General features: G+C 31.8%; 1 protein-coding gene across 1 annotated transcript; it reads left to right on the top strand.

Annotated features, from left to right (window-relative positions):
* Positions 1 to 1003: 1003 nt before the first annotated feature.
* Positions 1004 to 24471, top strand: LOC139505919 (protein spire-like; the record flags this gene model as incomplete). The annotated part of the gene is given in 11 exon segments (XM_071295258.1): positions 1004 to 1129; positions 7143 to 7208; positions 9034 to 9192; positions 10168 to 10254; positions 14355 to 14475; positions 15070 to 15176; positions 15481 to 15583; positions 16750 to 18515; positions 20200 to 20334; positions 23568 to 23669; positions 24371 to 24471. Coding segments are annotated over 11 exon segments (2873 nt in total), but the record flags the coding sequence as incomplete, so codon positions are not given.
* Between the last annotated feature and the right edge of the window lie 225 nt (positions 24472 to 24696).

Genomic DNA, 24696 nt, shown 5'->3' with positions numbered 1-24696 from the left:
ATGTTGAATTTTGAATTTGAATAATAAGAATATCGTCTTCACTCAGTCAGCCTTTTGTTGTCAAATATATGATATATGTTGTTCTTATGTGAATCATTGAAACTGTATTCAGATCATAAAAGATATTTTCTTTACTTGGACCTAGTGATTGTTTGTGTAATCCATTAGATTTATCACAGCAGTATAAAATAAATATTGAATTTTACTTTCAAGAGTTTTAACTTGTTTTTCTTGTAACAAATAGTAAATAGTTACATTTGTGTATTTATAAAACCTGAAGGTATTATGTCCATATATTGTATGAAAACAATAAGAAACTGGCCTTTGAGCAGGTATTGAAGATAAAGAAGTTGAAATATGATGGTTTAAGTTTTCTGGACTCAACTGTTGTATTGTTTCTTACATAAATAAGTTTTTATTTACCCTTCTGTTTAAATCTTGACCATTATGAGCAAGATTTAAGTCAAATACAACTTTGTTACATACTGAAATTCTGTCATAGTTTTTAGTGAAAAGATCAGGTATGACTCTTAATCCTGGTTGAATCAAGGGTTAACGTTATCTGCATAAATTTCCAAGCATACTGACCTTTTCTATCCCAAAATTGAATTATTCTAAGGACAAAAACTCAAATTTTGACATTCATTTCGCTTTTCTTTTTCTAACAATTCAGTCCTAATACTGTAAATTCAGAAATTATTGCGTGCATTTATAATTGGGATTTTGTCATTTCAGACTTAAATGCGATTTTAATTTTCACGATTTTGAGACAAATCCTGATTAATTCATATAAAATATTTCAAAATGCGAGTTTAAATTATTGCGTTTACAACTCTGTTGCATTTTTCACAATAATAAAAACCTTGCAATAATTTCTGAATTTACAGTATACAATAAGTATTGTTTTGAGCATGCTAGCGTACATCCTGTTTTTAGTACAGATTTTGCTTTATTGGTACATGTTTCAACATTATATTTATAAAACTTTTTTTTCTATTTTCAGTTGTGTGTAAGACATCTAACCAGTAACCAAGATGCTGGTTACCATTATAAAGCTGTGTGTAGAGCCCTGGCAGCAGAGGCAGCAGAACTTCTACTGTTTCTGGACAAAGTTACCAGGGAAAATAAAGTAAGTTCTGAATGCAAATCTTCTATCAGTATGATGTTTCTACCTCCCCCTACCCAAGAAAATCTCTTGTATTTTTTTTCAAACTATAGTTAAAAGAAGCACCCATTTTTTGACTTCAATCTCAATTGACAATGCTTGTCAGTTTTCTCTGGGAACTCCTTGGTTTCTCTGCCAAAAATAAATGGCTTCCATGAAATAGCCAATAGTGTTGAAAGCTGCTTTCAACACTAAAAATGGAACAATTTATTATAATGGACCATAATTTATTGACATTTTCATAAGTTAAAATAATGATTATCAACTATTTATGTCATTCCAGGAAATAGTTTTTAACTTGTTATTAAATATTCTCAGTTAGCATGTACCCATATTGACATGCAGAAAAGAATTCTTTTTGAATACTCAATAAATATGCTTTAATAGATATAGGAAGATGTGGTGTGAGTGCCAATGAGACAACTCTCCATATTAATAACAATTTAAAAAGTAAACCATTATAGGTTAAAGTACGGCCTTCAACACGGAGCCTTGGCTCACACCGAACAACAAGCTATAAAGGGCCCCAAAATTACTAGTGTAAAACCATTCAAACGGGAAAACCAACGGTCTAATCTATATAAACAAAACGAGAAACACGTATATATTACATAAACAAACGACAACTACTGTACATCAGATTCCTGACTTAGGACAGGTGCAAACATTTGCAGCGGGATTAAACGTTTTAATGGATCCAAACCTTCTCCCTTTAAGCCTTATACAAATTCATAAAACTTTTATCAAAATATGAACATCTTAAAAGTTTAAGGACCTTCCTTAACCTTAAATTGTTACACAATCTGCATTCCATGGCTAGGACCCCTTATCTGACACATAACCACTATCTATAATTGATTTTGCATTTTTTATGGACAAGTAATTACGTGATTGACAGGTAGAGATATAAATTATCTACATCCTTTTTAAAAATTCTGCTTTTTCATACCTTCCCTGTTTAGGTAATTGATTATCCTTCAGGGTGGTTTTATTTTACAATATAATCAATTAGGTATTTTATCCTCAGTGTAAATACAGGTTTTATTGCTCATGGAATATTTGGGTAGAGGTCGTTAAAGGGAAACTTCGCAAAAAAATCAAAAATTGATATTATGTTCATTCTGTATAAAAATGTTCAAATTCATAGATATTAAAGTTTTATTCCGCTAGATAAGCGATCACCATCGATTTTAAATTTAGAGTATCAATTCTCCGAGATCCGCCATCTTGTCTTCTTTCCCGATGAATAAAAACGATATGTCTATAAACCACAAAGAAACAAAACTACAGTAACCGATGTAGTCGTAATTGCGTGTCGATATCTTGTCAATCGTACGGTTGTTTAATACGACTAACTAACTTGATACGGAAAAATATTCTTACTTTTTTTAAATTACCATGATCTGTTGTTTTTAAACTGTTGATATTGGAATTAGGTGAAAAGTCAAAGTTGAAATCATAAATAAGTGTTCCGTGAAAATTGTTTTCGAAAATCTAATTTGTTCATAATTCTTTAAAGTAATAAACTTTTTTCAAATATATTTTGATCTTCCCTTATCTGATCACCAGCATGGCTAAAGGTATTACTTCCAAAGGTATTGTGAGGGGTGTGAGGTGACACGTCCAGGTATTCAAGCGATTTCCTGTCGGGCTTGCAAGTTCATGCATCGTTTCACTTCTGCAGGTATTGATCAGTGTACACGGCTGATAACTTATAACTTATAACTTTCCATTTTGAACTATCAGATGTATAATATACAACTCTGTCTTACTTGTCATTACTAAACTCATACGCTTGTTTATAAATAACATTTCTGGTGTAAAGAATATAATTCATAATATATAAATAATACCCAAAAAATAAGATTTGATGAAATTAAAATCTATTTAAATATTTTTTCCAAGGGTGAATTTGGGAAAATGTAATATATAGTCATTGTCAATAGTGAAGGACAGATTGGAACAGACCAGAAATATTGATTTAAAAAAATGTACGCACTTGCCGACGATTCGTTTATACGACTGGATATAAAGTTACGGAACTATAGCGCAATTTAAAATATATACGTGTATACATTGAACATAAGAAAAAAACATATATTTTGAATAAATAGGGGTAAAAGTGTTGTAAATAGACTAGCCAACGTATGCCAACAGTATGTAATCATCGAATGTCGATAGACTACAGTTGAATACCAAAAGAAGAAGAGAACCAATTTGATTTAAATACAGGTCGATGTATAACTTTTGCTTTGGTTCATTGAAGCTGTGGACCTAGGAAAATCACAGATTTATATTTCAATAAGATTGTTCTCAAACAAAGGAAGGAATTCGTCATCACAATTGTTATATATGCCACTGGACGAACACTAATTATCCCCAGGGGATGTGAATATTTTGCTGGGAAACTTTTGAGTATCAAAGTTTCAAATTAATTTCGGGATTTATTTTCTTTCTTGGTATTCAATAACCGAAAAAAGAATAAATTACTTGTTCGCTAAATAGGGATATTCTTGTCAGATCAAAGAATTTTAGTTATATTTAAAAAAATAGGGAAATATGACATTAAATTGGTTCTGTCTTTTTTTAAACATCGTTAAAACGATGTGTGTCTAAGGTGAACGCCACAAGAACCCTGTAATACTAGTACGAGAGTATAGCATGTAAACATTCCTTCTCAATAATATGGTTGTATTGGAAAACTTTTCATACAGATTGACAACTCATTGTCCGATATGCATGTAATATTTGCCACATGACGCCCATAGTTCTTTCTACCATCATCACCTTATTCCTTGATATTGCTGTAAACATCGATGGTTCACACCCAAACAAAATGGGAGTAATGAACCTTCAGAGCTTCTCCGTGTTATACACTTGTGAAATATATAGACGAAATTTCTGTATTGAAATGAATCTACATCTCACAAACAGGATTTTCAAATAACGATTTTGAGTAATCACCTTACAAACCAATATAAACGTATGGCAAGATATAACCATGAAGGAATTTAGTTTTTGTCAGAACTCATCACTATATCATAAACGTATACGTATATATATGCATACAGTTTCAAATATCAAGAACAAGCGTTCGATGTCGATAGTCTGTTCTCTAACTGTTCAGAGTTAGACATGTCACTTGTTCATTCTTGGAAGCCTTCATATTCCCCGTCTAACGATGGGAACTGTTTCTGATTGTGTTGACTATAAATGCTTGTATGGTAATTCTGTCGTTTATCTGTACAAGCGGTTGCATTTCCTCTCCTTTCCCAACAAACAAACGAACGAAACGCAACTAGTCTGATTTCTCTGGAGCTCATCCTCAATGGCTCTTATACGTCAGGAAACTTACATGTATACTAATAATAATTGTTTCATGAACAACGATGTATGAACGAACTATTATAAATTCGTCAATATCTGTAATGCATGACTAAAGTATAACTTTTATTACAACTACTGTATTACTTATTTGGATTAATGACGGCTATCATGTTCAACATTGCACAACTATTATCATAGAATTTTAAAAAAAATCCTCAAAAATCCTCAAAAGATATAATGCCTTAGCTTAGATAATTAGTATTCTTTTCACAAAAAGTTCGTGTAAATGATTGTCAAATGAATTTAATTATGTAAGAATAAAATGTTAAAAAGAAACTAAAAAAAAATTATGCATGTTGTATGTTGTATTTTTTTGTCAATTAAAAACTTTAAAATTGCAATAGTTTTATTAGCATTTAAACACAGCCAGATTTGAATACAAGTTAAGAAATTCCGGTAAAGTCAATGATATCAAACAGATGTACAATGGTATATCAAATTGGGTAATATTGCATTTAGTTTTTATTAAAGATTAAAACTACTATTTTTTGCTTCATATTTGAATCTTTACGCCAATTGCCGCTAAGAAAGTAATCAAAAATTGTTTCCTTTTATTTTTATACACTTTCGGAATTACGAATCTGAATTTTATTTTCAATTAATTTACACAATTTAATTATTGTATCTTTATTCTCATCGTGTATTTAATCTTAGTGTATTAACATCATGACAGCATATACTCTAATCCTTTCTATTTATCCTTTCCAAATAACAACATTTATACCTGTGTACGCTTGAACTCACACCTGCGGCTAAATAGCTACAAGGTAAACGAATTGACCTCAAGCCGAGAAATATACAGTGACCTTTACAAAATAATATACACACTCTGCTCACACATTAGTTGCATTGAAATGATTATCAAAACAATAACGGTAAATAGAACTGAAATATTTTCAGTTCAATATCAGTAAAAATGTTCAATAAATATTTTATGAAAAAAATCTCAACAATAATTAATTAAATTTATTCAAAAACATTTACTAGAGATAATTTTATAGGAGTTTAATTCAATCAATACAAAACGGTATATATATGCATATTCACTTTCGTTCATTCTTATATTGTGGTTTATAACTTCGACCATTCGTCAGCTGTGCGCTTTTAATTACGTATATTGTCGATAAGCTATAAGAGTTAAACAGATTTTATTTTTTCCCAGAATTCAATAAATCGGGCTAATACGTCACGACCCACTCGAGAATTCAACCAAAAAAGTTACAAATACTTGATTTTCTCCGTTATTAGAAGGAATATAAATTTAAAACTTTGCAAATGTGTTTTTTATGTTAAGATGAACATAATTAGATGATAAGTTAAAAATCGCGGAATTTCCCTTTAAATTCTATTCTGTATTTAATTGAACTACTATAATAGAAAAATCCAAAGAATTTTTTGAAAATTTATTCATTGTTGTCAGAAAAGAACATGTAATGATTGCACAAGGAATATATTGTACTGAAATGAAACTGGACGACTTTACATTTTATCTCCCAAAAATCAACAATTATATATTTTATTGGTGGAAAGCATTTTATATGGAAATTATGGCATAATTTGTCATCAGAAGATTAGCTGTTGATATGAATATATGAAGTACTCTATATAGCGATTTGATGAATTTTAAATGAGTACATAAAAGTATTCTGTAATAAAAGAAGGTACCAAGAGGGGAAAAGAAAATGTTGATCATAGAAGAGAAAATGATATGTAATCTTTGGCAAGTTGAAGCCTGCCAGTCATAGTGCAACATTTTCTCACATTGAAGATTTTAACAAAATATTGCATTTCACAAATAGAGAGCTTGTAGAACAATTGGGGATTATAGCCTTGCATGTTTGCATTGAAAATGGATAATAGGGACACACTTCTGTATTGTGTAATTTTTCCTATACATGTACATGAGTGAATTCCTTGCCCAATTTCATAGTTCTTATTGTTTCTATAAAAGGGTTCAAGTCTGAAATTTGCTGTCTAGATGTTTTTTTTTACATTAGTATCCAATTCAGTGATAGGTTTCAAAATTCAGGAAGCAGATTTTGCTGTACAGTTTACATAAGCTTAATTGGATAGAAATGACACTTTCACATCATATATCTCACCAAATTACTGTTATTAAAGTACATAACTATGTTATTCGCTGTCTATCAGAATGAAGTTTTAATTCACTAGTTTGGGAGGAATTTTTATCTTATAGAATAAATCTATTAATTTATTTATAAGACAAATAGTAAAATCCATATACCAAATGCAGACAGACAAATTCCTTTTAAAAACAGCTGACCAAACAAAGGTTTCAGATCTGACAAATATAGCTGAAATGTAGCCAAATCATGGTAAAGTAATTAAAATTGAGAATGGTTATTAGGAATGTGTCAAAGAGAGAACAACCCGACCAAAAAGCAAAGACAGCTGAAGGCCAACAATAGGTCTCCAACACAGCACATAAAGAATTAAAAACAATTACATGTATAGCTATGTACATTTTGTTAAAAATTATAAAAGTTGTCACGATAACTCAAAACATGAGTATATTTAGCCATTCATATTTTCATCAGTACTTTTAACCTTTTTTGTTCTATTTTTTCAGAGGTTAGTAGAGACACAGCTTGATAAGGATGTCCAGCAGCTTGACAATTTACAGAGAGCAGATTGGGTAAGTTATCCAAGAAAGATAACTCTGATTCACAAAAGATGCCACCTTCTACTTAACTGATTTAGCATATTCAACTGTAATGACCATTTTAAACACAGTTCTCCGTTATGTAAAAACTACAGTTTTCTATTGTTCAGTAAACATCTTCAACCTAAAACATATTTTCACAATGTGTTGCAAAATGAATATGAATGAAATATACCCCCAAGGGTGACTGGGGAAATAAAATATGGTCACTTGGTCTTCTCTTGACCGGCAGTAAAACACTTGCCAAAGTGGGGGGTCCGTTTGGCTGTGCAGGATGTATCAAGTTTGCAGCCACGTCCAGTCTGAATGGGGACATTAAATCTGATGCCTCGTGTAAAGTGGGTGCCATGCTCTTTGCATGTAAAGAACCCTTGCAACAACTCTTTGAGGGGTCCGTAGGTGGCCTGTTGCAAGGCAAAATTTCTGTCCCTATCCAATGTACCCTCATTTTCCAGTGGCAGTCCAAAGGAGTAGGTTCAGTAAAACCCCTTTTTGGCCCCAAAATATAGCAGTTTTACAAAATTGTTAAAATGTAAACTTTTTTGAAAGTAGAATGCTTCTGCTACATGAGTATGGGCTGTTTTTGACGATACAATGAACATATATCAGGTACTAGCATCATTAAGTCATGCTAAATTACTGAAATCTTCACAATTTTAGCATTTTAGTTAAATTTTAGACGTGTTAAATGAAAGTGAGCACATTTGTGTTCATTCTTAATATTGAAATGTAAGTTGTATTTGATGATAAAACATAACATATATAAAGGTTGAGGATGAACATGGATGCGGCCACTTTCATTTTTGACAAAAACCATCTGAAAAGTGACATTTTGGCATATTTGATAGATTTTTCATATTTAAGCTTGAATCGTAGCGTTTTTATGCCCCACCTACGATAGTAGAGGGGCATTATGTTTTCTGGTCTGTGTGTCCGTTCGTCCGTCCGTCCGTCTGTCCCGCTTCAGGTTAAAGTTTTTGGTCAAGGTAGTTTTTGATGAAGTTGAAGTCCAATCGACTTCAAACTTAGTATACATGTTCCCAATGATATAATCTTTTTAATTTTAATGCCAAATTAGAGGGTTTACCCCAATTTCACGGTCCACTGAACATAGAAAATGATAGTGCAAGTGGGGCATTCGTGTACTGGCGACACATTCTTGTTAATGACTAAATCAGATAAATTCTTTCACATAAACTAATTGAATCAATTGAAATAGACACTTCAGTGTTTAAAAAGTGTCCAAAATCTATTGTCAGATGGACCTGAAATTAGAGGCTAAAATCAGGCCCTTACCTACTCCTTTCCCCGACCATCATCCCGGATGGCCTCTTATTACAAGACCTACCTATTGTATTTATTGTTAACTTGTGCTCGTCCTGAACATGCATGAAATATTAGCCACTGGACGTTAAGAAAACCAATAATCAATCAATCAATCAATGAAATATTTGCCACTGGACATTAAAAATAATAGTATTGATGTTCCAAGTTAACTTGACCTAGCAACTTCCCTATACATTCTACATAATACAGGGGATTCAATGTTTCACAGAAAATTCATACCCAATTATTCAGCTCATTGCTAGAAGATGTCAAAATTAATAAACTATAGAATTTTGTCTACCAGACCAGACACATTTGGTATTTCATTTAATTATATTTAAAGTGTAAGTATAAAAAAGAAGATGTGGTATGATTGCCAATGACACAACTCTCCACAACAAACCAAATTTCAGTTTGATGCAGAAATTTTGACTTAAATTTGTTGAATTAATTTTATCTCCCAATATTTCAGGCCAGACTATGGGTGCAGATGATGAGGGAATTAAGACAGGGTGTCAGGTTAAAGAAAGTAGAACATATCCACCTGCAACCAGTAGAGTTTGAACTGACTCCATTTGAGATACTTATGGAGGACATCAGAACCAGAAGATATACACTCAATAAAGTTCAGGTAAGAACAGTTGTTTCACTTTTTAAGAAAAAAAAATGAGAATATTGTCTGACCGTAAAACAATTTTTGGTACTGAAGTTTGATTTTAAAGCCAACTAATTTTGTGATGAATGTTTTTGACTGTCCTGTTTTGTGCCAATTTAAAAATTGACTTGTAGTGTGTTTTGAAACAGTGTAAGACTTTAGAAATGTGTTTTTAAAAAAAATTCAGAGCTCTGTCCACATATGGCAGAATTGAAACTTTTAATGGAAAGAAGAGGACAATGTCTCACTGAAATTACAATTTTAATGTGGATATTTAAGATAATCTTATTTTGAAATCTGTTTGAAATGTTTGTGATTATCATATTATATGCAAAGAGATTATAATTCTGTTCTACAATTTTGATCTTTGAAGATTTCATCAAATAATATAACACTTGAAAGGAAAAAAAAGTTGATTACAGGTATAATGAATATTTATATCAAAACATGACAAATAGGGGAAAATCTTTATACGAGAGTTTACTGTTTATATAAAATTTGAGCATTTATCAAAACAAAAATAATGAAAAGGTATTTGTGCACATATTTTTTTGTGAGCATATGAGAAAATTTCCTGATTTTTATAGGAAGTTTGGTTTTATAGGTAAAGTATTATGTGTTTAGTCACTCTATACAATTCTAGTCAATACAAAGATTTACAAATATATAAGGTAGTTTATAATGAAAGTAAAGGCATGGAGTGCTTAAATGATTTCAGCATGGCACCTTTGAAATGTTTAAGGAGAGAGAAAAGCTTGAATGTTGTGTTCTGATACTTATGTCATGTGTGAAAGTTAAAATACCTTCAATTTTCTACATTGTGGTACTGCTTTTTGCATACAGACCAGTATGTCTAAAACCCAGAGTTTGTTTTATTGCATGATCTGCAAGTTTCCTTCCTTTATCTGTATGCTACTTATACTGTTATATGTGCATGTTGTGTTTCAATAGGTTAATGGTGATATACCAAATACAGTCAAGAGTGATGCCCATGACGTCATGTTAGATTTCATCAGGTCAAGGCCACCACTACAACCAGTAAGTATGACAGGATTTGAAGGATTATATAGTTTGTTAACCTTCAATTAGGTTAATACTGCCATTTATTTATAGATTATTGGTGTTTCCTCTAAAAAACAAAGGGGGGGGGGGGTTTCAGCTATAATCTCAGGGTAAGGAGATAGCCTTGAGATTAGCTGTATCTGAGAAAACATTCTCAATTTTGAAAGGCCAACAATATTCTGATTATCCATATTTTCATAGGCACCAACAACAGCTAGGCTTTTGGCGTCATGAATTTCTCTCTCTACCAGAAATAAATAAATTTGGTATCACTTGAGTTAAATAAAAATGCTATTGAAATTATTATACAGGAAGATCAAAGGAAAATTTGAGAAAATGTTGATAATGGTTGATTAGGTATGAAGATAATTTGGACAAGACTTAATCTTAATTTTAAGAAAAAATATTCCAAATAGAAATGAAAAACTTGTTCATCCATATAAGTTCTATGGGAAAAGAAAGGTATGAAGTGGGTTGTAGAGAGACAATTAAATATCCAACGATAAACATTGAACCAAGAAATAACAAATGTACTATAGGAAAAGAACCTTTACTTCTTTCTTGATCTTGACTTGCTGAAATGTCTTCAGCAATGTATTTTAAATCCTTCACCTTACTGATAGGTCAAATTTTGATGATATAAAATAAGTTGTTTATAGTCATGTCTATTGTAAAAAATTACCAAAAGGTATATTACCAAAGGGAATTTATAATTAATGTTTATGACCAAGTACTTTTTCTAAAGTGTTATTTTTCTCAACTTATATTTAATTTTTCTTCATATCATTTAAACCCAAGGTTAAATATGATTGATTTTGTAATTAAAGTAATCAATCGTGTTTAGAGTTGTAATTTGTGGGTCATCACACCAAATTTAACATTCATGGAGAGAATTATACTAACAGATATCCCCTATAATAATATTGTAATAACTTCTATATCTACTTGATCTACTCAATAGTTAGGATAAAAATTCTATAATTTTCTATAATTTTCCTCTAATTTTCCAATGATAAAGAGAATTGAACACTCATACTGCTAATTATGCAGCCTCTGAAAATCATCTGTGCATTTTTTCAGCATGTGCTTGTGTTGTATGTAGATAATTGTCTATATCCATCAATTAACTCGCCATAAATCCTAGTAATCACCGCTAGTGGATTTACTTACTGTCTGAAACTGTATGTTCATTACTATGGATGTTATAGACACATGTACTAATTCTGAAAACTGTGAATTTAATCAAATTCAAAATGAATTTGCAATGGAAATTATTGAAAAATTACAAAAATGGAAAATGTCTAAAAATTTGGAAATAGAGGATTTGGAAAATGTTGATTTTGAGGTCAGTAGTTTTAATTGTGTGACATTATTTACCTTTTTTTTATAGATTGACCGACTTTTTATTGAGGAAAGTAAATGTCAAGTTGAAGTTATAAATTTAATTAAAAGTTTAGAGACTTTAATTTCACGTTTTTGACATGTCCTATCACCTTACAATTTCATTCTTGACTAAGTACAGTTGTGTGACATATTTTGAATTAAACAGTATATTTAACATCTATATAGAGGACACAAAATGATAGTAAGGGTCTGTGATATCTTGATATTCATGGTTGTAACTAGTACGGAAATCTTGCGTGTAAATTCTGATGTGTCTATAGTCTCTATTGTTTTCAAATGTGAGGAACATTTGTTAAAGAATGTTGATTATGAAAGTTACTATGTAGCACCATAAATTTTTGCAAATATCCAATCTTATGATAAAAATGTTCTAATGATAAAGATATTGTCTCTCTTTGTAGTATCACTTGAAAATATGAATTTATATAAGGTTGGTGTTGGCCAAATTTGCAAGTAGTGATTCTATTTTATAAGCAATTTGTATATATATACAATGTAAGTGCATATCAGATTTGGATTCTGTTCTTGTTCTGATCCTTGACTTCTTTGAATATGTTTGACTTGATTATTAAACTGCACTCTAAAAGTGGGGGGGCCTTTTATAGCTGACTATGCGGTATGGGCTTTGCTCATTGTTGAAGGCCGTACGGTGACCTATTGTTGTTAATGTCTGTCATTTTGGTCTTTTGTGGATAATTGTCTCATTACCAATCATACCACATCTTCTTTTTATGCCCCACCTACGATAGTAGAGGGGCATTATGTTTTCTGGTCTGTGCGTCCGTTCGTCTGTCCGTCTGTTCGTTCGTTCGTTCGTCCGTTCGTTCGTCCGTCTGTCCCGCTTCAGGTTAAAGTTTTTGGTCAAGGTAGCTTTTGATGAAGTTGAAGTCCAATCAACTTGAAACTTAGTACACATGTTCCTTATGATATGATCTTTCTAATTTTAAAGCCAAATTAAACTTTTGACCCCAATTTCACGGTCCACTGAACTTAGAAAATGAAAGTGCATGTTTCAGGTTAAAGTTTTTGGTCAAGGTAGTTTTTGATGAAGTTGAAGTCCAATCAACTTGAAACTTAGTACACATGTTCCCTATGATATTATCTTTCTAATTTTAATGCCTAATTATATTTTTTATCCAATTTCACGGTCCATTGAACATGGAAAATGATAGTGGGAGTGGGGCATCCGTGTACTTTGGACACATTCTTGTTTATATACTATATTGCTATCACCTTGTCCAGCTGTCTGTCAGTACTTTTAGAGTATGTTATAATCAGTGGTGGATCCAGAGGAGTTGGGGAAAAAGGGGGGGGGATGTTCTGAGGGTTGGACCCCCCCCCCCCCCCCCTTTTTTTTTTTTTTAAAGATGAATGCATTTGATTGGGGACATATAGTTTGACTTCATATTCGGTCAGCAGCTCAACAGTGGTGAATTGTAATGTGTGAGCACTTTTGGGATTTTTTGTTTGCAGATACTTTTTCAATTTGTTGAATGAACTTAACATTTTCCATTACATAATTATCCAATACTTCTGAACAGGATGACTACATACTTGGTCAGCAGCTCAATAGTGATGAGATTAAGTAGAAATATATCCCCTCAAGTAATTTGATATTTTAGAAAGAAACTAATCAAGGACTAGAAAAATGTGAAAATAAATATATATTTGTCTATATACATGCAAGCCAAACGCTTGTATACTTAATGGGATCATGTAACAAGGTAGACGAAAAATTTAGTTTACATGAACCCTTCATACAGAAAAAAGATTTTGGCATTTTACCCATGTAGTAGCCTTAAAATTAAATAAAGATGATTAGAAACAGTCAAAGTTGGTTTACACTGAAAACATTAGATGAAAGTAGAATTGTCTATGTAATGAATAGGGGCATTTACTGTTTACATGATAACATCTGTTCTCCTGTCTGAAACCTTTCAATCTTTAAGTTTTCTGATTAGATGGTGATTATAGTAGAAAGCTTATTCTGTTTAAAAACAGTTGTTTGATGCAAAAGATAACTACATTTTACAATAAGAGTCTTTAAGTTTTGTAAAACTATTAAAATCTGATTTCAATAAATGACTTGTATAATATTTTAATAACTGCATGTTTTGCAATGTTTAATGCCATTGAAATGATCTGATACTGAAACAATGTTTCATTATCAGTTTAAAAACATCACTCTATAAGATTTTCTGATTGGTCTTGACATCAGTTTAGTAGATGATGATGCTTTGCAATGTAGCTTACAAGGAAAAAAGTTAAATTTCTGTATAATTTCAATGACTTCTGAATTTTAATTGAAACCAACGACTCTTCCCAAATTTCTAAATTAATCTAATGACTTCCTGAACTTCTGTACAAATCCAATTACTTTTTCCTAAATTCAATTACTTTACCTAAAGTCTGATTCCTAATAACTCATCAAAGTGCAGTGTATATAATTCTCTGTGCTGATTCAGAAAGAGATTTTTAAGACATTCTTTTTTCCATTCTTATCAGATAATCATTCAAGCACTTTAAATCTTATTTGGATGCTAGAGATACAATTATTGGGTTAAGTTCTCAATATTAACTACATTTGGTATTTTGGTTGTTAAAAAAGTGCATGTGTGTGTTTATTACTCTTGGGTCTCTAACATGAAAAGTTAATTTTGTTGTTATTTTAGGCTAAAGATAGAGTACTGAAATCACCACCAAAGAGAGAGCTTTCAGTTAGGGAACAATTGCTATTACATATAAGATCTCAACCACCTAAATTGAAATCCGTCAGCGAGGGCCAGCATATGGGTAAGTGTAGACATATCTGTCAGGAACAGTGGTAGATTCAGAGAGGCTTTTAAGAAATAAGGTCAGTGACCTTAGTCAATAGGAAGCATTGCTGCCATTTGGAATTACTGCAATCAATTATCCTCAGCTGTTACCAGAGTTAGCAATTAATTTTCAACTAGATACAGAAGAGGAAAATAGGGCAAAGACCCAAATTCTGTTTTACAACACTTGTGGTTTATGATTTAATGAAAGGCTAGGATAAGTGGTAATGGCAGAGACTTTATTAGACACTTGCATTTTTAAAGTTGATGAGGGATTTTTAAAAAAACATGCCGACAAATAAACCTCATCAATTTCATTAACATTGCTGAAATGTACTAATATGAATTAAAAGATATTGGCTATACATCAATGAGACAGCAACTCAATGACACACATTGGGATATGAACTATGAGATCATTGGCTTAATATGCACCACCTCCTGCTTTTCTACGTAGTCTGTTGATATTTCACATCAGTAAATAAAACTTTTGTACTGCCCTTTCATACTGCTGTAGAAAATAAGTAGATTTTGACTTGCATTAATTTTACACATCCTATTTTATTTGTAGTTGAGACATCCAGAACCAAGTTAGATAATAACAATGAGAAAGAGAATCCTCAACCAGTTAGAAAGGTCATCAAACCAGATTTCAATCTGCTGCTTGATAGCTTTGAGGTTTGTTTAAGTTCTACACTAAGTTTATTTTTACTTTGCTTTAGATTAGTTAATAGCTGAAAATAGATTGTAATTTCGAAGGACCACATGGGATATGTTTAACAACTTCAGAACCTTTTCTTTTGAGAAGTCAGAAAAAATAGAGTCCTTCCTTATTAAACTTTTGTTGTTGTTGAAATATGTGGTTTTTTTTCTTCAGACAAATATAATGTCAACTGTGATTGCAATAATTGTGACATGACAGATTTTAAGATGTACATGTGTACATGTCTCTTTATAAATTTACAATGCTTCTCTCCAACAGGATGATGAAGATGATGATAGTAGCACATTGAGTCCTAAATCTAGAAGATCCAGTGTTGCCACACCTTCGCCAGAACAAGAAGTCCCTCAGTGGAGGAGAACTGGTAATTTATTCATTGAATTATGTGAAATTGTCAATTACACATGAGATGTTGTATAACTAAATGTGTGGTTTTATCTTGTTATAATTTGTTAATATGCATGTATTTGGTAAAGTTAATTCAAATACCAAACTTTTGAAATTGTTAAATAATGTTTTAAAATTAGGAATATTTGAATATCTTGTAAAAAGATAAAATAGATACTAGGTGCTCACACAAACTTTAAACTGAAGACAAACAGACAAAAGCGAAAGAAAATGACAGAAAACACTAAACAAAAAACTTAAGAATCAGTGATATTGTTGCCTTAAATCAATGGAGAATAAAGGCCTTTTCCCCTGGAGAAAAATCCAAATTTGAAAAAAAAAATGGCTAAACATTATTCCCAAAAAGACAACTTTGTTCCCAAACAGTGCAGTCTCAGTAGTAATTGTGAATGTATACAAACTGAAAAACACTCATTTAAACCATTGTCATGCCTAAAATGACTATATGTGCAGATTAAAGGGACTATTTATGTATCATCACTGGCAATAAGGGGTCTTATTTCAAATGAGGGTTTACCTCTTGAAAGGGGGTCTGCAAGTTGAAGTTCTAGTCAAATTCATCTTTCATTATAAATTTCCCAATTTGATAAAAATGACGCATATTTTCCCAATAAAAAAGGGTAGAGGTAGTTTTGAAAAAAGCCAACAATATCCCTTGGAATTTACAACACAAACCAAACCAACAAGTTTGAGTGAATTCAAGTGCTCTGGAAGGGTAATCCTACTGTGTTTCTCATGACATGTAAAACTGTGTTGGTAAGTTACATTTAGTAATACCAAAATCAAGGAAAAAAGAACAGACTTGTGGCTGATACAAGAGTTGGTCGTCTATGTCACCAAAATATCATAACCTTCAACCAAGTAATGAAGACATTTATAAAACTTTTGAACAGAGACTTCAACTTTATCATAAGGAACCCTAAGCTCAATATCATCTTTTTAAAATTGGTTATAGATATTCTTAGAAAAGAACAGTAATGATATGGTTCCATCTTTCCTATTACCACAGCATGAGGGAATTTTACTTTCTTATTAAGCATCACATGTAAGATATAAGGAATTTCTGATTCACAGATAGCGTTAACTCAAATACATTAATTTTGAATTTAATTTTACTTTCAGTTGTAAGAGACGTAGTAACACAGGAAAGACACAACATACTGAAGAGACGTAATACAATAACAGTATGTGAATCTCCCCAGGTATCCCCTACTTCTCCTGTTGAGAATGAGGCTTCTTTAAAGCATCGTGAGCATGAATCAAAAGTTAAACGGAGTGGCCCTGTGTCTAAATCTAATGCATGTCCAAGTGATTTACGCAAACGTTTGAATGACAAATTGCATGGGTGTTCTAGTGTTTCTCGGTTACATACTCGTCGCATGCATGGTTCAATATCTGAAGTTCCGTCCGAATCTGATAACAGTGAATCTATTATAGATGAACAAAAGACAGTGAAAAGTGAATCTCAGACGACAGTTAGGAGAGCATCATCATCTCTTAGTAGGATGTCCTCTTCTACACTGAACAAAGTTAATTCTGTTGACAATTCTAAAGTCAGAAGGTCAAGTAGTAGAACAATGAGCACAAATGATTCTGATGCTACAAGACAAAATAGTAAAAGTTTAATTAGAGTTCAAAGAAAAATTTCAAATAGTGATGAAAATTCATCCATACAAACTAATGAAAGTAAAATTAGAGTGCGGAGAAAAATATCAGACTCTGGTCAAGAATCAGTGCAGGTCGTGAAAAATATTAGTGTTCAAAGAAAACTGTCAAGCAGTTCTGAAATTTCTTCATCACAGGCCGCTGAACAAAAAAGAAGACAAAAACTTTTAGACAGTGCTGAAAATTCCAAGCAAAGAACTAAAAATATTGAAACAAGTAAAACTCAATTATCAGATAGTAGTGAGAAAAACAAAATTGTGCAAAGAGCAACTTCTTATAGAACTAGAAGACCAGTTTCTTTTGAGCTGTCTGAAGATCAAGATAGCAATAAATCTTTGGAAGATAAGTCTTCACGACCTCATTCACCAAAAATAATAATTCCAAAACGTTCGTCATCACCCATATCTCATTCATCACCATTATCACCAACTTCACCAACAAAAACGCATGTTTCTACGTGTTTTGCTGGGTTAACTGATATGTCGTCTTCCCCTATCAAAATGCATGTTTCTCCAAGTTCTAAAAAGGAGCATGAAAACGCATGTATGAATGACTCTGAAGATACTGAAATTTCATTAGGACGATCGCTTCCCAGTCGTAGAATTCTAGTATCAAGAAGGACTTCTATGCCTGTCAGTAAATCTTGTAATGATCTTGATGAGACGGAATCTCCGCAACCTGCTGAATTACATAGAACACAAAGTGTGCTGGAAATTGAACCTGAAAAACCAAGACCAAAACCAAGACCAAGACTTTCTATAAAGAGAAATAGTCTTTCTCCAGGAGATACAATAACTGACATTTCTCCTACAGTGCCAAAAATTGAATCTCCGGCAGAAACAACACCAAAGAAGGAATCTACAGTTAATCCACCAAAACCAGTGCCAAGACCCAGAACAAAACTAGTGCAAAGGTCACAGAGTCAGAGAACCTCTGTCAGACATTCTTTAGACTTAACACAATTACGTGCAATAAATACGCCTGATTTCTCCGTTTTAGAAAATGGATTAGTCCAGGAAGAAGCAGAAAATAAGCCATCTTCTCCTCGGAGGAGTTACAGGTCAGAAACACCAGATCCATCAATGTTTGGAGGTGAAACATCTCCAAGGTTATCTGAATTAAATGTAAATGAACTTTTAAATGTAAGTGCTCCGAGTGTTCAGGAGAAAGATACTAACAACAGTAGTTGCGCACCTCCTTGCCAAGACTCTAGCTCTGAATCTGTGAGTACCTAACCTATCTTTAACCTTCTAACAAAGACATAACCAGTATCCTTCTTCTTTGACCACCTTTTACACAGACTTTCTCTGTCTGTTCGTCACATTTTTATTTAAAAAATATGATTTTCTTCTTTAACAAAAAAAAATCTCAGCTGATTTATTCATCAGTCCTTACATTTCAGACTTAACAATGTTCATCTGCTTCACATTTATCAGTAATTTGTTTTTTAAATTTATAATTTGCTTCAGTAATATTTCATGATCATCAAATAGTATTTGCTGTTTTATTTTAATTTAAATATGTATTTGAAAAAATAATTGAAATAACAATAACAAAAATTTTAATAGCCTATTTAAGATATTGGTTATGTCTTTGAAACTGGTTGTTTCTCATGTTTTTTCAAGTTTAACCTCATTTACTACAATGTGTTTTAAACAGTTCTTTAGCCATTAGAAACAATCATAGAGATTAAGATGAACTTTAATAGCAGCTAAAATTACTCAGTTATAAAATCATTTTTGAAAATAATACAATTTGTTTGAAATGAACAATTTAAAGATCTGATAGATATTTGTAATTTTAGCTGCAGGCTTATTTAGTTTAGATTTAGATTTATTCTTTGTGAATCATTTAAACCCATAAATAAAAATGTAATTTATAACATTTACAATTATATTTTTTTCTGAAAATTTGATGATGGATTCCATCAACATGCTATTAGTATTGATTTCTTCACATTATTAGTATAGTTTCACAAACTTCTTACAATTACAACAATTTTAAATACAGAACTTTTCTGTGATTCAAGTAAAATTTTGTATGTTACTTCCCTTTATTAGAGCTCTCATAAGAACTTATTGTATTAAATTTTGGTTTCAAATCGTTTTCAAACATTAGGATAAGATAATTTATTTTAGATAATTTTTTAATTGTTAGTATGCTAGAAAATGAATAGCTGAACTTACCAGCTGAGAAAGAAAAAAAGTATTGCTAAAACAAAGGGAAGTAATTTATAAAATGAGTCTGCAGATCAGCTGATCAGCAGATCTTTGTTTATAAAGCTGAAATATTTTATCTGTACCACATGTACCTTAGAATCTCTAATATAAGCTAGTTCACATGGAAATTGAGTTTACAATTATAGAATTTGTTAACAGTTATCATAGAATTGCATTATTAATTTGCATTTATTTGTTGTTTGGGTACCATAAGGTACCAAATGTTTTGCATGATTTATTTGCTTGTTGAATGTCCGTAAATTATATATTTGCTTTTTGTTTTATTTTCCATTTTATTTTTCTGGAGCAAGTAGAAATCAGTTCATACTATATTCTGCAAGTTTGTATAACTGCATGAGAAAGAGTAAAATTTTAGTAGCTTCTGTTAATGGTAAATGAGGTACATGATTTTCTAGGAGTTAGTCATTTATGAAGAGATTGATTGGACAGAAATGTATCAGGGCACCTAGTTCTGCATACAATACTTAGTTTGATTAAGGTATTTTGGTACTATGCAGTTATATTTATTTTTGTCCTGTTGAGATTTTGATTGAAGTTTAAAAGGAACGTTGGCTGATTTTGCCTTGTCATTGATTCTACATCTGTGTTGATACTATAAACTTTATTACAAAATTGGATTACATGTAATTACAATATTTTAAATGTCAATCTAATTTTCCATTTGAAGAAGTGGCAGCATCCTATAGAGTGTCTGTCATTAACATTGGAAGAAGTGATGCATATCAGAACAGTCCTGACAAAGGCAGAGCTTGAATCGTTGATAAACCAACCAGAAATCTATACTATGATATCCAAAGGAAAGGTATGGTTCCTTCAATTATTCTTATGCCATACCATAGTAACATGAAGTTGTAAGGGAATTTCGATCTGTGTATTTTACTTTGTTCAGTGAATGTACATACATTTCTTATAGAATTTAAACTGTCAGTATCATTTTAGAGCTAAGTGGTCTAAAACATTATGTGGAAATCTGTTTTAATCTCATCTATGGAAGAATGTTTGAAATTTATTATTATCATTGCATTTAATGGCAAACAAGTTAGGAATCTGCCAGTTACTTACCAAAAGTCTTTGTTTACTTGACTGAAAATCAAAAGCCTTGATTTTATCTGAATGTATCATAAGGCCACTTTTTTTTTATTAGTTGGTTTACGGGATTCTTCTTAAAAAAGGAAAGGTAGGAGGTCGAAAAAAAAAATAAAAATAAAAATAATAAAAAAATATAGGGTAGGAGGGAAAAAAAATAAAAATAAAAATTGGAATTAATGCTGGTTTTTTTTAACCAAAATGGAGAGAAACAACAAACAATGACATTACTCTATATAATAGTGTATTATACTAACAATGTATGCAGAATCGTTTCATAATTTGGTATTAATTCTTGCTGTTTTATTTTAAATTAAATGTGTTACAAGGAGTCAAATGTCAATGTAGATTGATGAAAGAAGATATCTATAATACTAAAATTACGAGGTCCAATTTATCAGCCGTCATCACGTAAAAACGATGAATCAAAGAATTCAACTTTATATCTAACTAATATAGTACAATGCTGTTGATTAAAAATTACACCACTCCAGACTCCTTGTTTCCCACATAATTAAATATTGCCAATAATTAAGAAGTTCCGGGTCGAATCCGATACCGATTCCAATAGTATATTCACCTGATACCTATTACCTTATCTGTACGTTCCCCATCTAACAGGCGCACCACCAAACGCTGTATTTAGAATTTTGCTATATACACGGGTCGTAATCACAGGGTTAACACTACTAAATTTCATCATTGTCACATTGTTCCCGATTGTAGTATTTTAATCAGTATGACTTTCTAAGATGACACTACGAATAATATAATTCTGGACTTAAAATGTACATAGTGTACATAGGTACAGCATGTACAGTTTTCAATTTGTTAGCCGGAATGACGTAAAACAGCGAATCAAAGAATTCAACTTTAATTATAGCTCATTAAGGACAATGCTGTTGATTAAAAAATACTCCTTTCCAGGGACTTTTGTTTTCCAAATAAAATTAATAATACCAATAATTTATAAGTTCCAGGTCGACGGGTTCAAACAGAAAGATGTTGAAAGCAGAGAAAACTGTGCATCTTATAATCGGCATGACTTTATCAGATGACAATACCAATACTTAAATAAGGCTTACGCATAATTATTTTCTTTAATTCAGCCACAGACCCGCGATATCACGGGTGTGTTCTAGTATATATTAAATGTCCCTGGATGAAAGGGAAGTGTCTTTTCCATTGCATTTCTCTTTGTTCTGTGTATTTATTTATCAAATTTAGATCAGGGAGTGACAAAATTCCTCATAACACAATACAATTTTATTGAGGAAATACCATATGCGCTCTGCAGGTCATATGCCTTCATATGTGGTACATGAAAACATGTCCTTTTTAGGCTTTTTATGCTATTTTACACTGCTATAAGTATTAGCTTATATCTCGAAGTGTCCTGTGATTGTCCCTTTTTATAAATGTTGAAGTGATTTTAATTGTCCTGCATTCTATGACAGTAATACATGTTCTGATTTTGTGTTGGGATATTGTTCACCATACCCCATCTCTGTTCCATTAAATCTTAATGAGTACCGTGGGAAGGTATATATATAATAAGGCCAATTAATGACACCCATCCCTGGCAGCAAGTTAAAAGATCCTTCCCTTTAGTGACGTCTGGCAAGGCTATTTAAAAACAAATCTGGGATGCCAGGAAGCCTTGCCAGACGTCATTATTATTTGGACTAGTACCTGTAATGGAACTAAAACAGCCCCTTTCAACGGGTCTCAGACTTTCTGATCAACACTTGAACCAAAGTTGACCCGCCGTCAACCTCACTGACTGTCTGAAACAGGGATTCAAACACGGGCACTTGTTTCTATCCATAGGAAGGTCGACTATCCATATAAATAGAACTTCTAGAAACAAGTGCCTGTGGGTTCAAACTAGCGATGGTCCGACCTTTTAAACTGTTAAACCAAAATACCCAAACGATCTCAAAAATAATTTTCATTTTTATTATTCATGACTGCGATGTTCAATTTGTTCAACCGCTAGATTTACACCGAAAATCTCCAACAATTAATGGGTAAATCTAAGTACGTAGTCTTTAGTCTTTACAAGTACGTATTGTAAAATCGTATCTGGTCCTCCATTTTCAATTGGTTCCTTTTCACCGCATTAGATCATGATGAAACGTTGACTGAACAGGGAACCGCCTTTCAACTGGTTCCTTTTCACCACATTAGATCATGATGAAACGTTGACTGAACAGGGAACCGCACAGGATTTTCGAATCCACTCCGAGGGTATTCCGACTGGAACTTGAGTGGAAGAAGAAAGACCGATCTTTTTTTTATCATGTTTTAATTTTATTTGTACTTCTTCAAACAGAAAAGGGTCGGCGGAATTAAAAAAAATCTTCAAAAATCGTTTTTATTTTTATTTCAATATCGTGAAATACAGGGTCGGCGGATCCGTAAACCAACTAATAAAAAAAAAATGGCCTAAGACACACACATATTAACTTGAATGTTATTATATACAATATTGGTTACTTTCTAATTAATCTAAGACTGTTATTTCTTGAAATATATGTTGATAAGAATATTAATATGTTTGTATCCAAAAGAGATCAGGCCTTGAAGGCATAAAACTTTGCTCAGTGCTTGGAGCACAAAAATCGTGCTCGAAACATGAAATCCAGCAATTTGATTGTTGATTTTCGAGTCTGAGTACAAAATCATGCTCGAAAGTTTTATGACCGTGAGGCCAGAAGTTTCTTCATGGGGTTGAGTGAAATAACAAAACATGCGAATCTTAAAAATTCAAAATCTGAATAAGTACTTTTTGACAACATTTGTTAAGCTATTGTCCAATCTTGAAATTAGATTTGATGGATTAGATAACCTATATGCACAGTTCCAAGATATTACTATTGAACTCTGAAAATGTATCACACTTTTGTTTAAGATAAATACTCTATAAATACTGTGGGTTTTTTTCAGGTGTGCTTTACCTGTAAGGAAGTGAAGTTCTCCATTTTAGGTCAGTGGGGAAACAGGTGTAAAATCTGCAAAAGAAACGTTTGTAACAACTGTCTTCGCAAGGTAAGGGAAGATAACTCTATTAGTGTTCTTGTACTAGATTTTATGTTTTAAAGGATTTGATAACTTTTTGATCTTTTTTATGAAAGTGACCACAAATTTAAGAGACCACACTTTAACACATTGTGTTTTAATTATGTATTTATTATTCATACCTTAAAATTAAGATTTTGAATTTTTAATGAGTTTTGATTTACCTCATTTAAAAAGCTAGGATGTAACATATGAATATATCAAATAATGATAATTGTAGTTAAACATAAATCACAAAAGACTTTAAACAAAAAATCAATCATTCTGAGTAAAGCAGGCAAGTCATTTCAGCATGTGCTCTGTTGTTTCATGAATATATTAACATAATTTAATTTTGGATGTAACGCGTTTTTTGATTGGCTGACGTTATTTTGTTATTAGCTCATAGACATAATTTAGTCATGTGACCATGACGTCATCAACGTTTTTCATGGTTTACTACGATTAAAATGGAATTTAGAATTAAATTATAAGAAATGACTAATATTTTTTCTGTCTATTCGAAATAACATAAAAAATGTGGTGCACACTGTTAAATAACCCTCTACGTGCGTTATTCAGTGTACACCACATTTTTATATTATTTCGAATAGACAGAAAAAATGTTAGTTATTCCTTAAATACTTTCTAATATAATATGATTAACTTTCTGTTGTTTTGTTTGTTTACAGATGAACATTCCCACAGAACATTTCCATAATATTCCTGTACATACACTTAGTCCTATACCTCTTGGTCAAGAAGCTTTAGATATACTCAAGGTCTATGAAAGGTAAATGACTTAAAATTGATAGATATAAGAAGATGTGGTATGAGTGCAACAATGAGACAACTCTCCATTCACGTCACAATTCGTAAAGTAAACCATTATAGGTCAAAGTATGTTCTTCAACACAGAGCCTTGTCTCACACTGAACAGCAAGCTATAAAGGACCCCAATAATGACTAGTGCAAAACCATTCAAATGGGAAAACCAACAATCTAATCTATATAAAAA

The sequence above is a fragment of the Mytilus edulis genome, unplaced genomic scaffold (genome assembly GCF_963676685.1).
Source record: "Mytilus edulis unplaced genomic scaffold, xbMytEdul2.2 SCAFFOLD_916, whole genome shotgun sequence".
NCBI lineage: Eukaryota > Metazoa > Mollusca > Bivalvia > Mytilida > Mytilidae > Mytilus > Mytilus edulis.
This window is presented reverse-complemented; position numbering and strand designations above follow the sequence as displayed.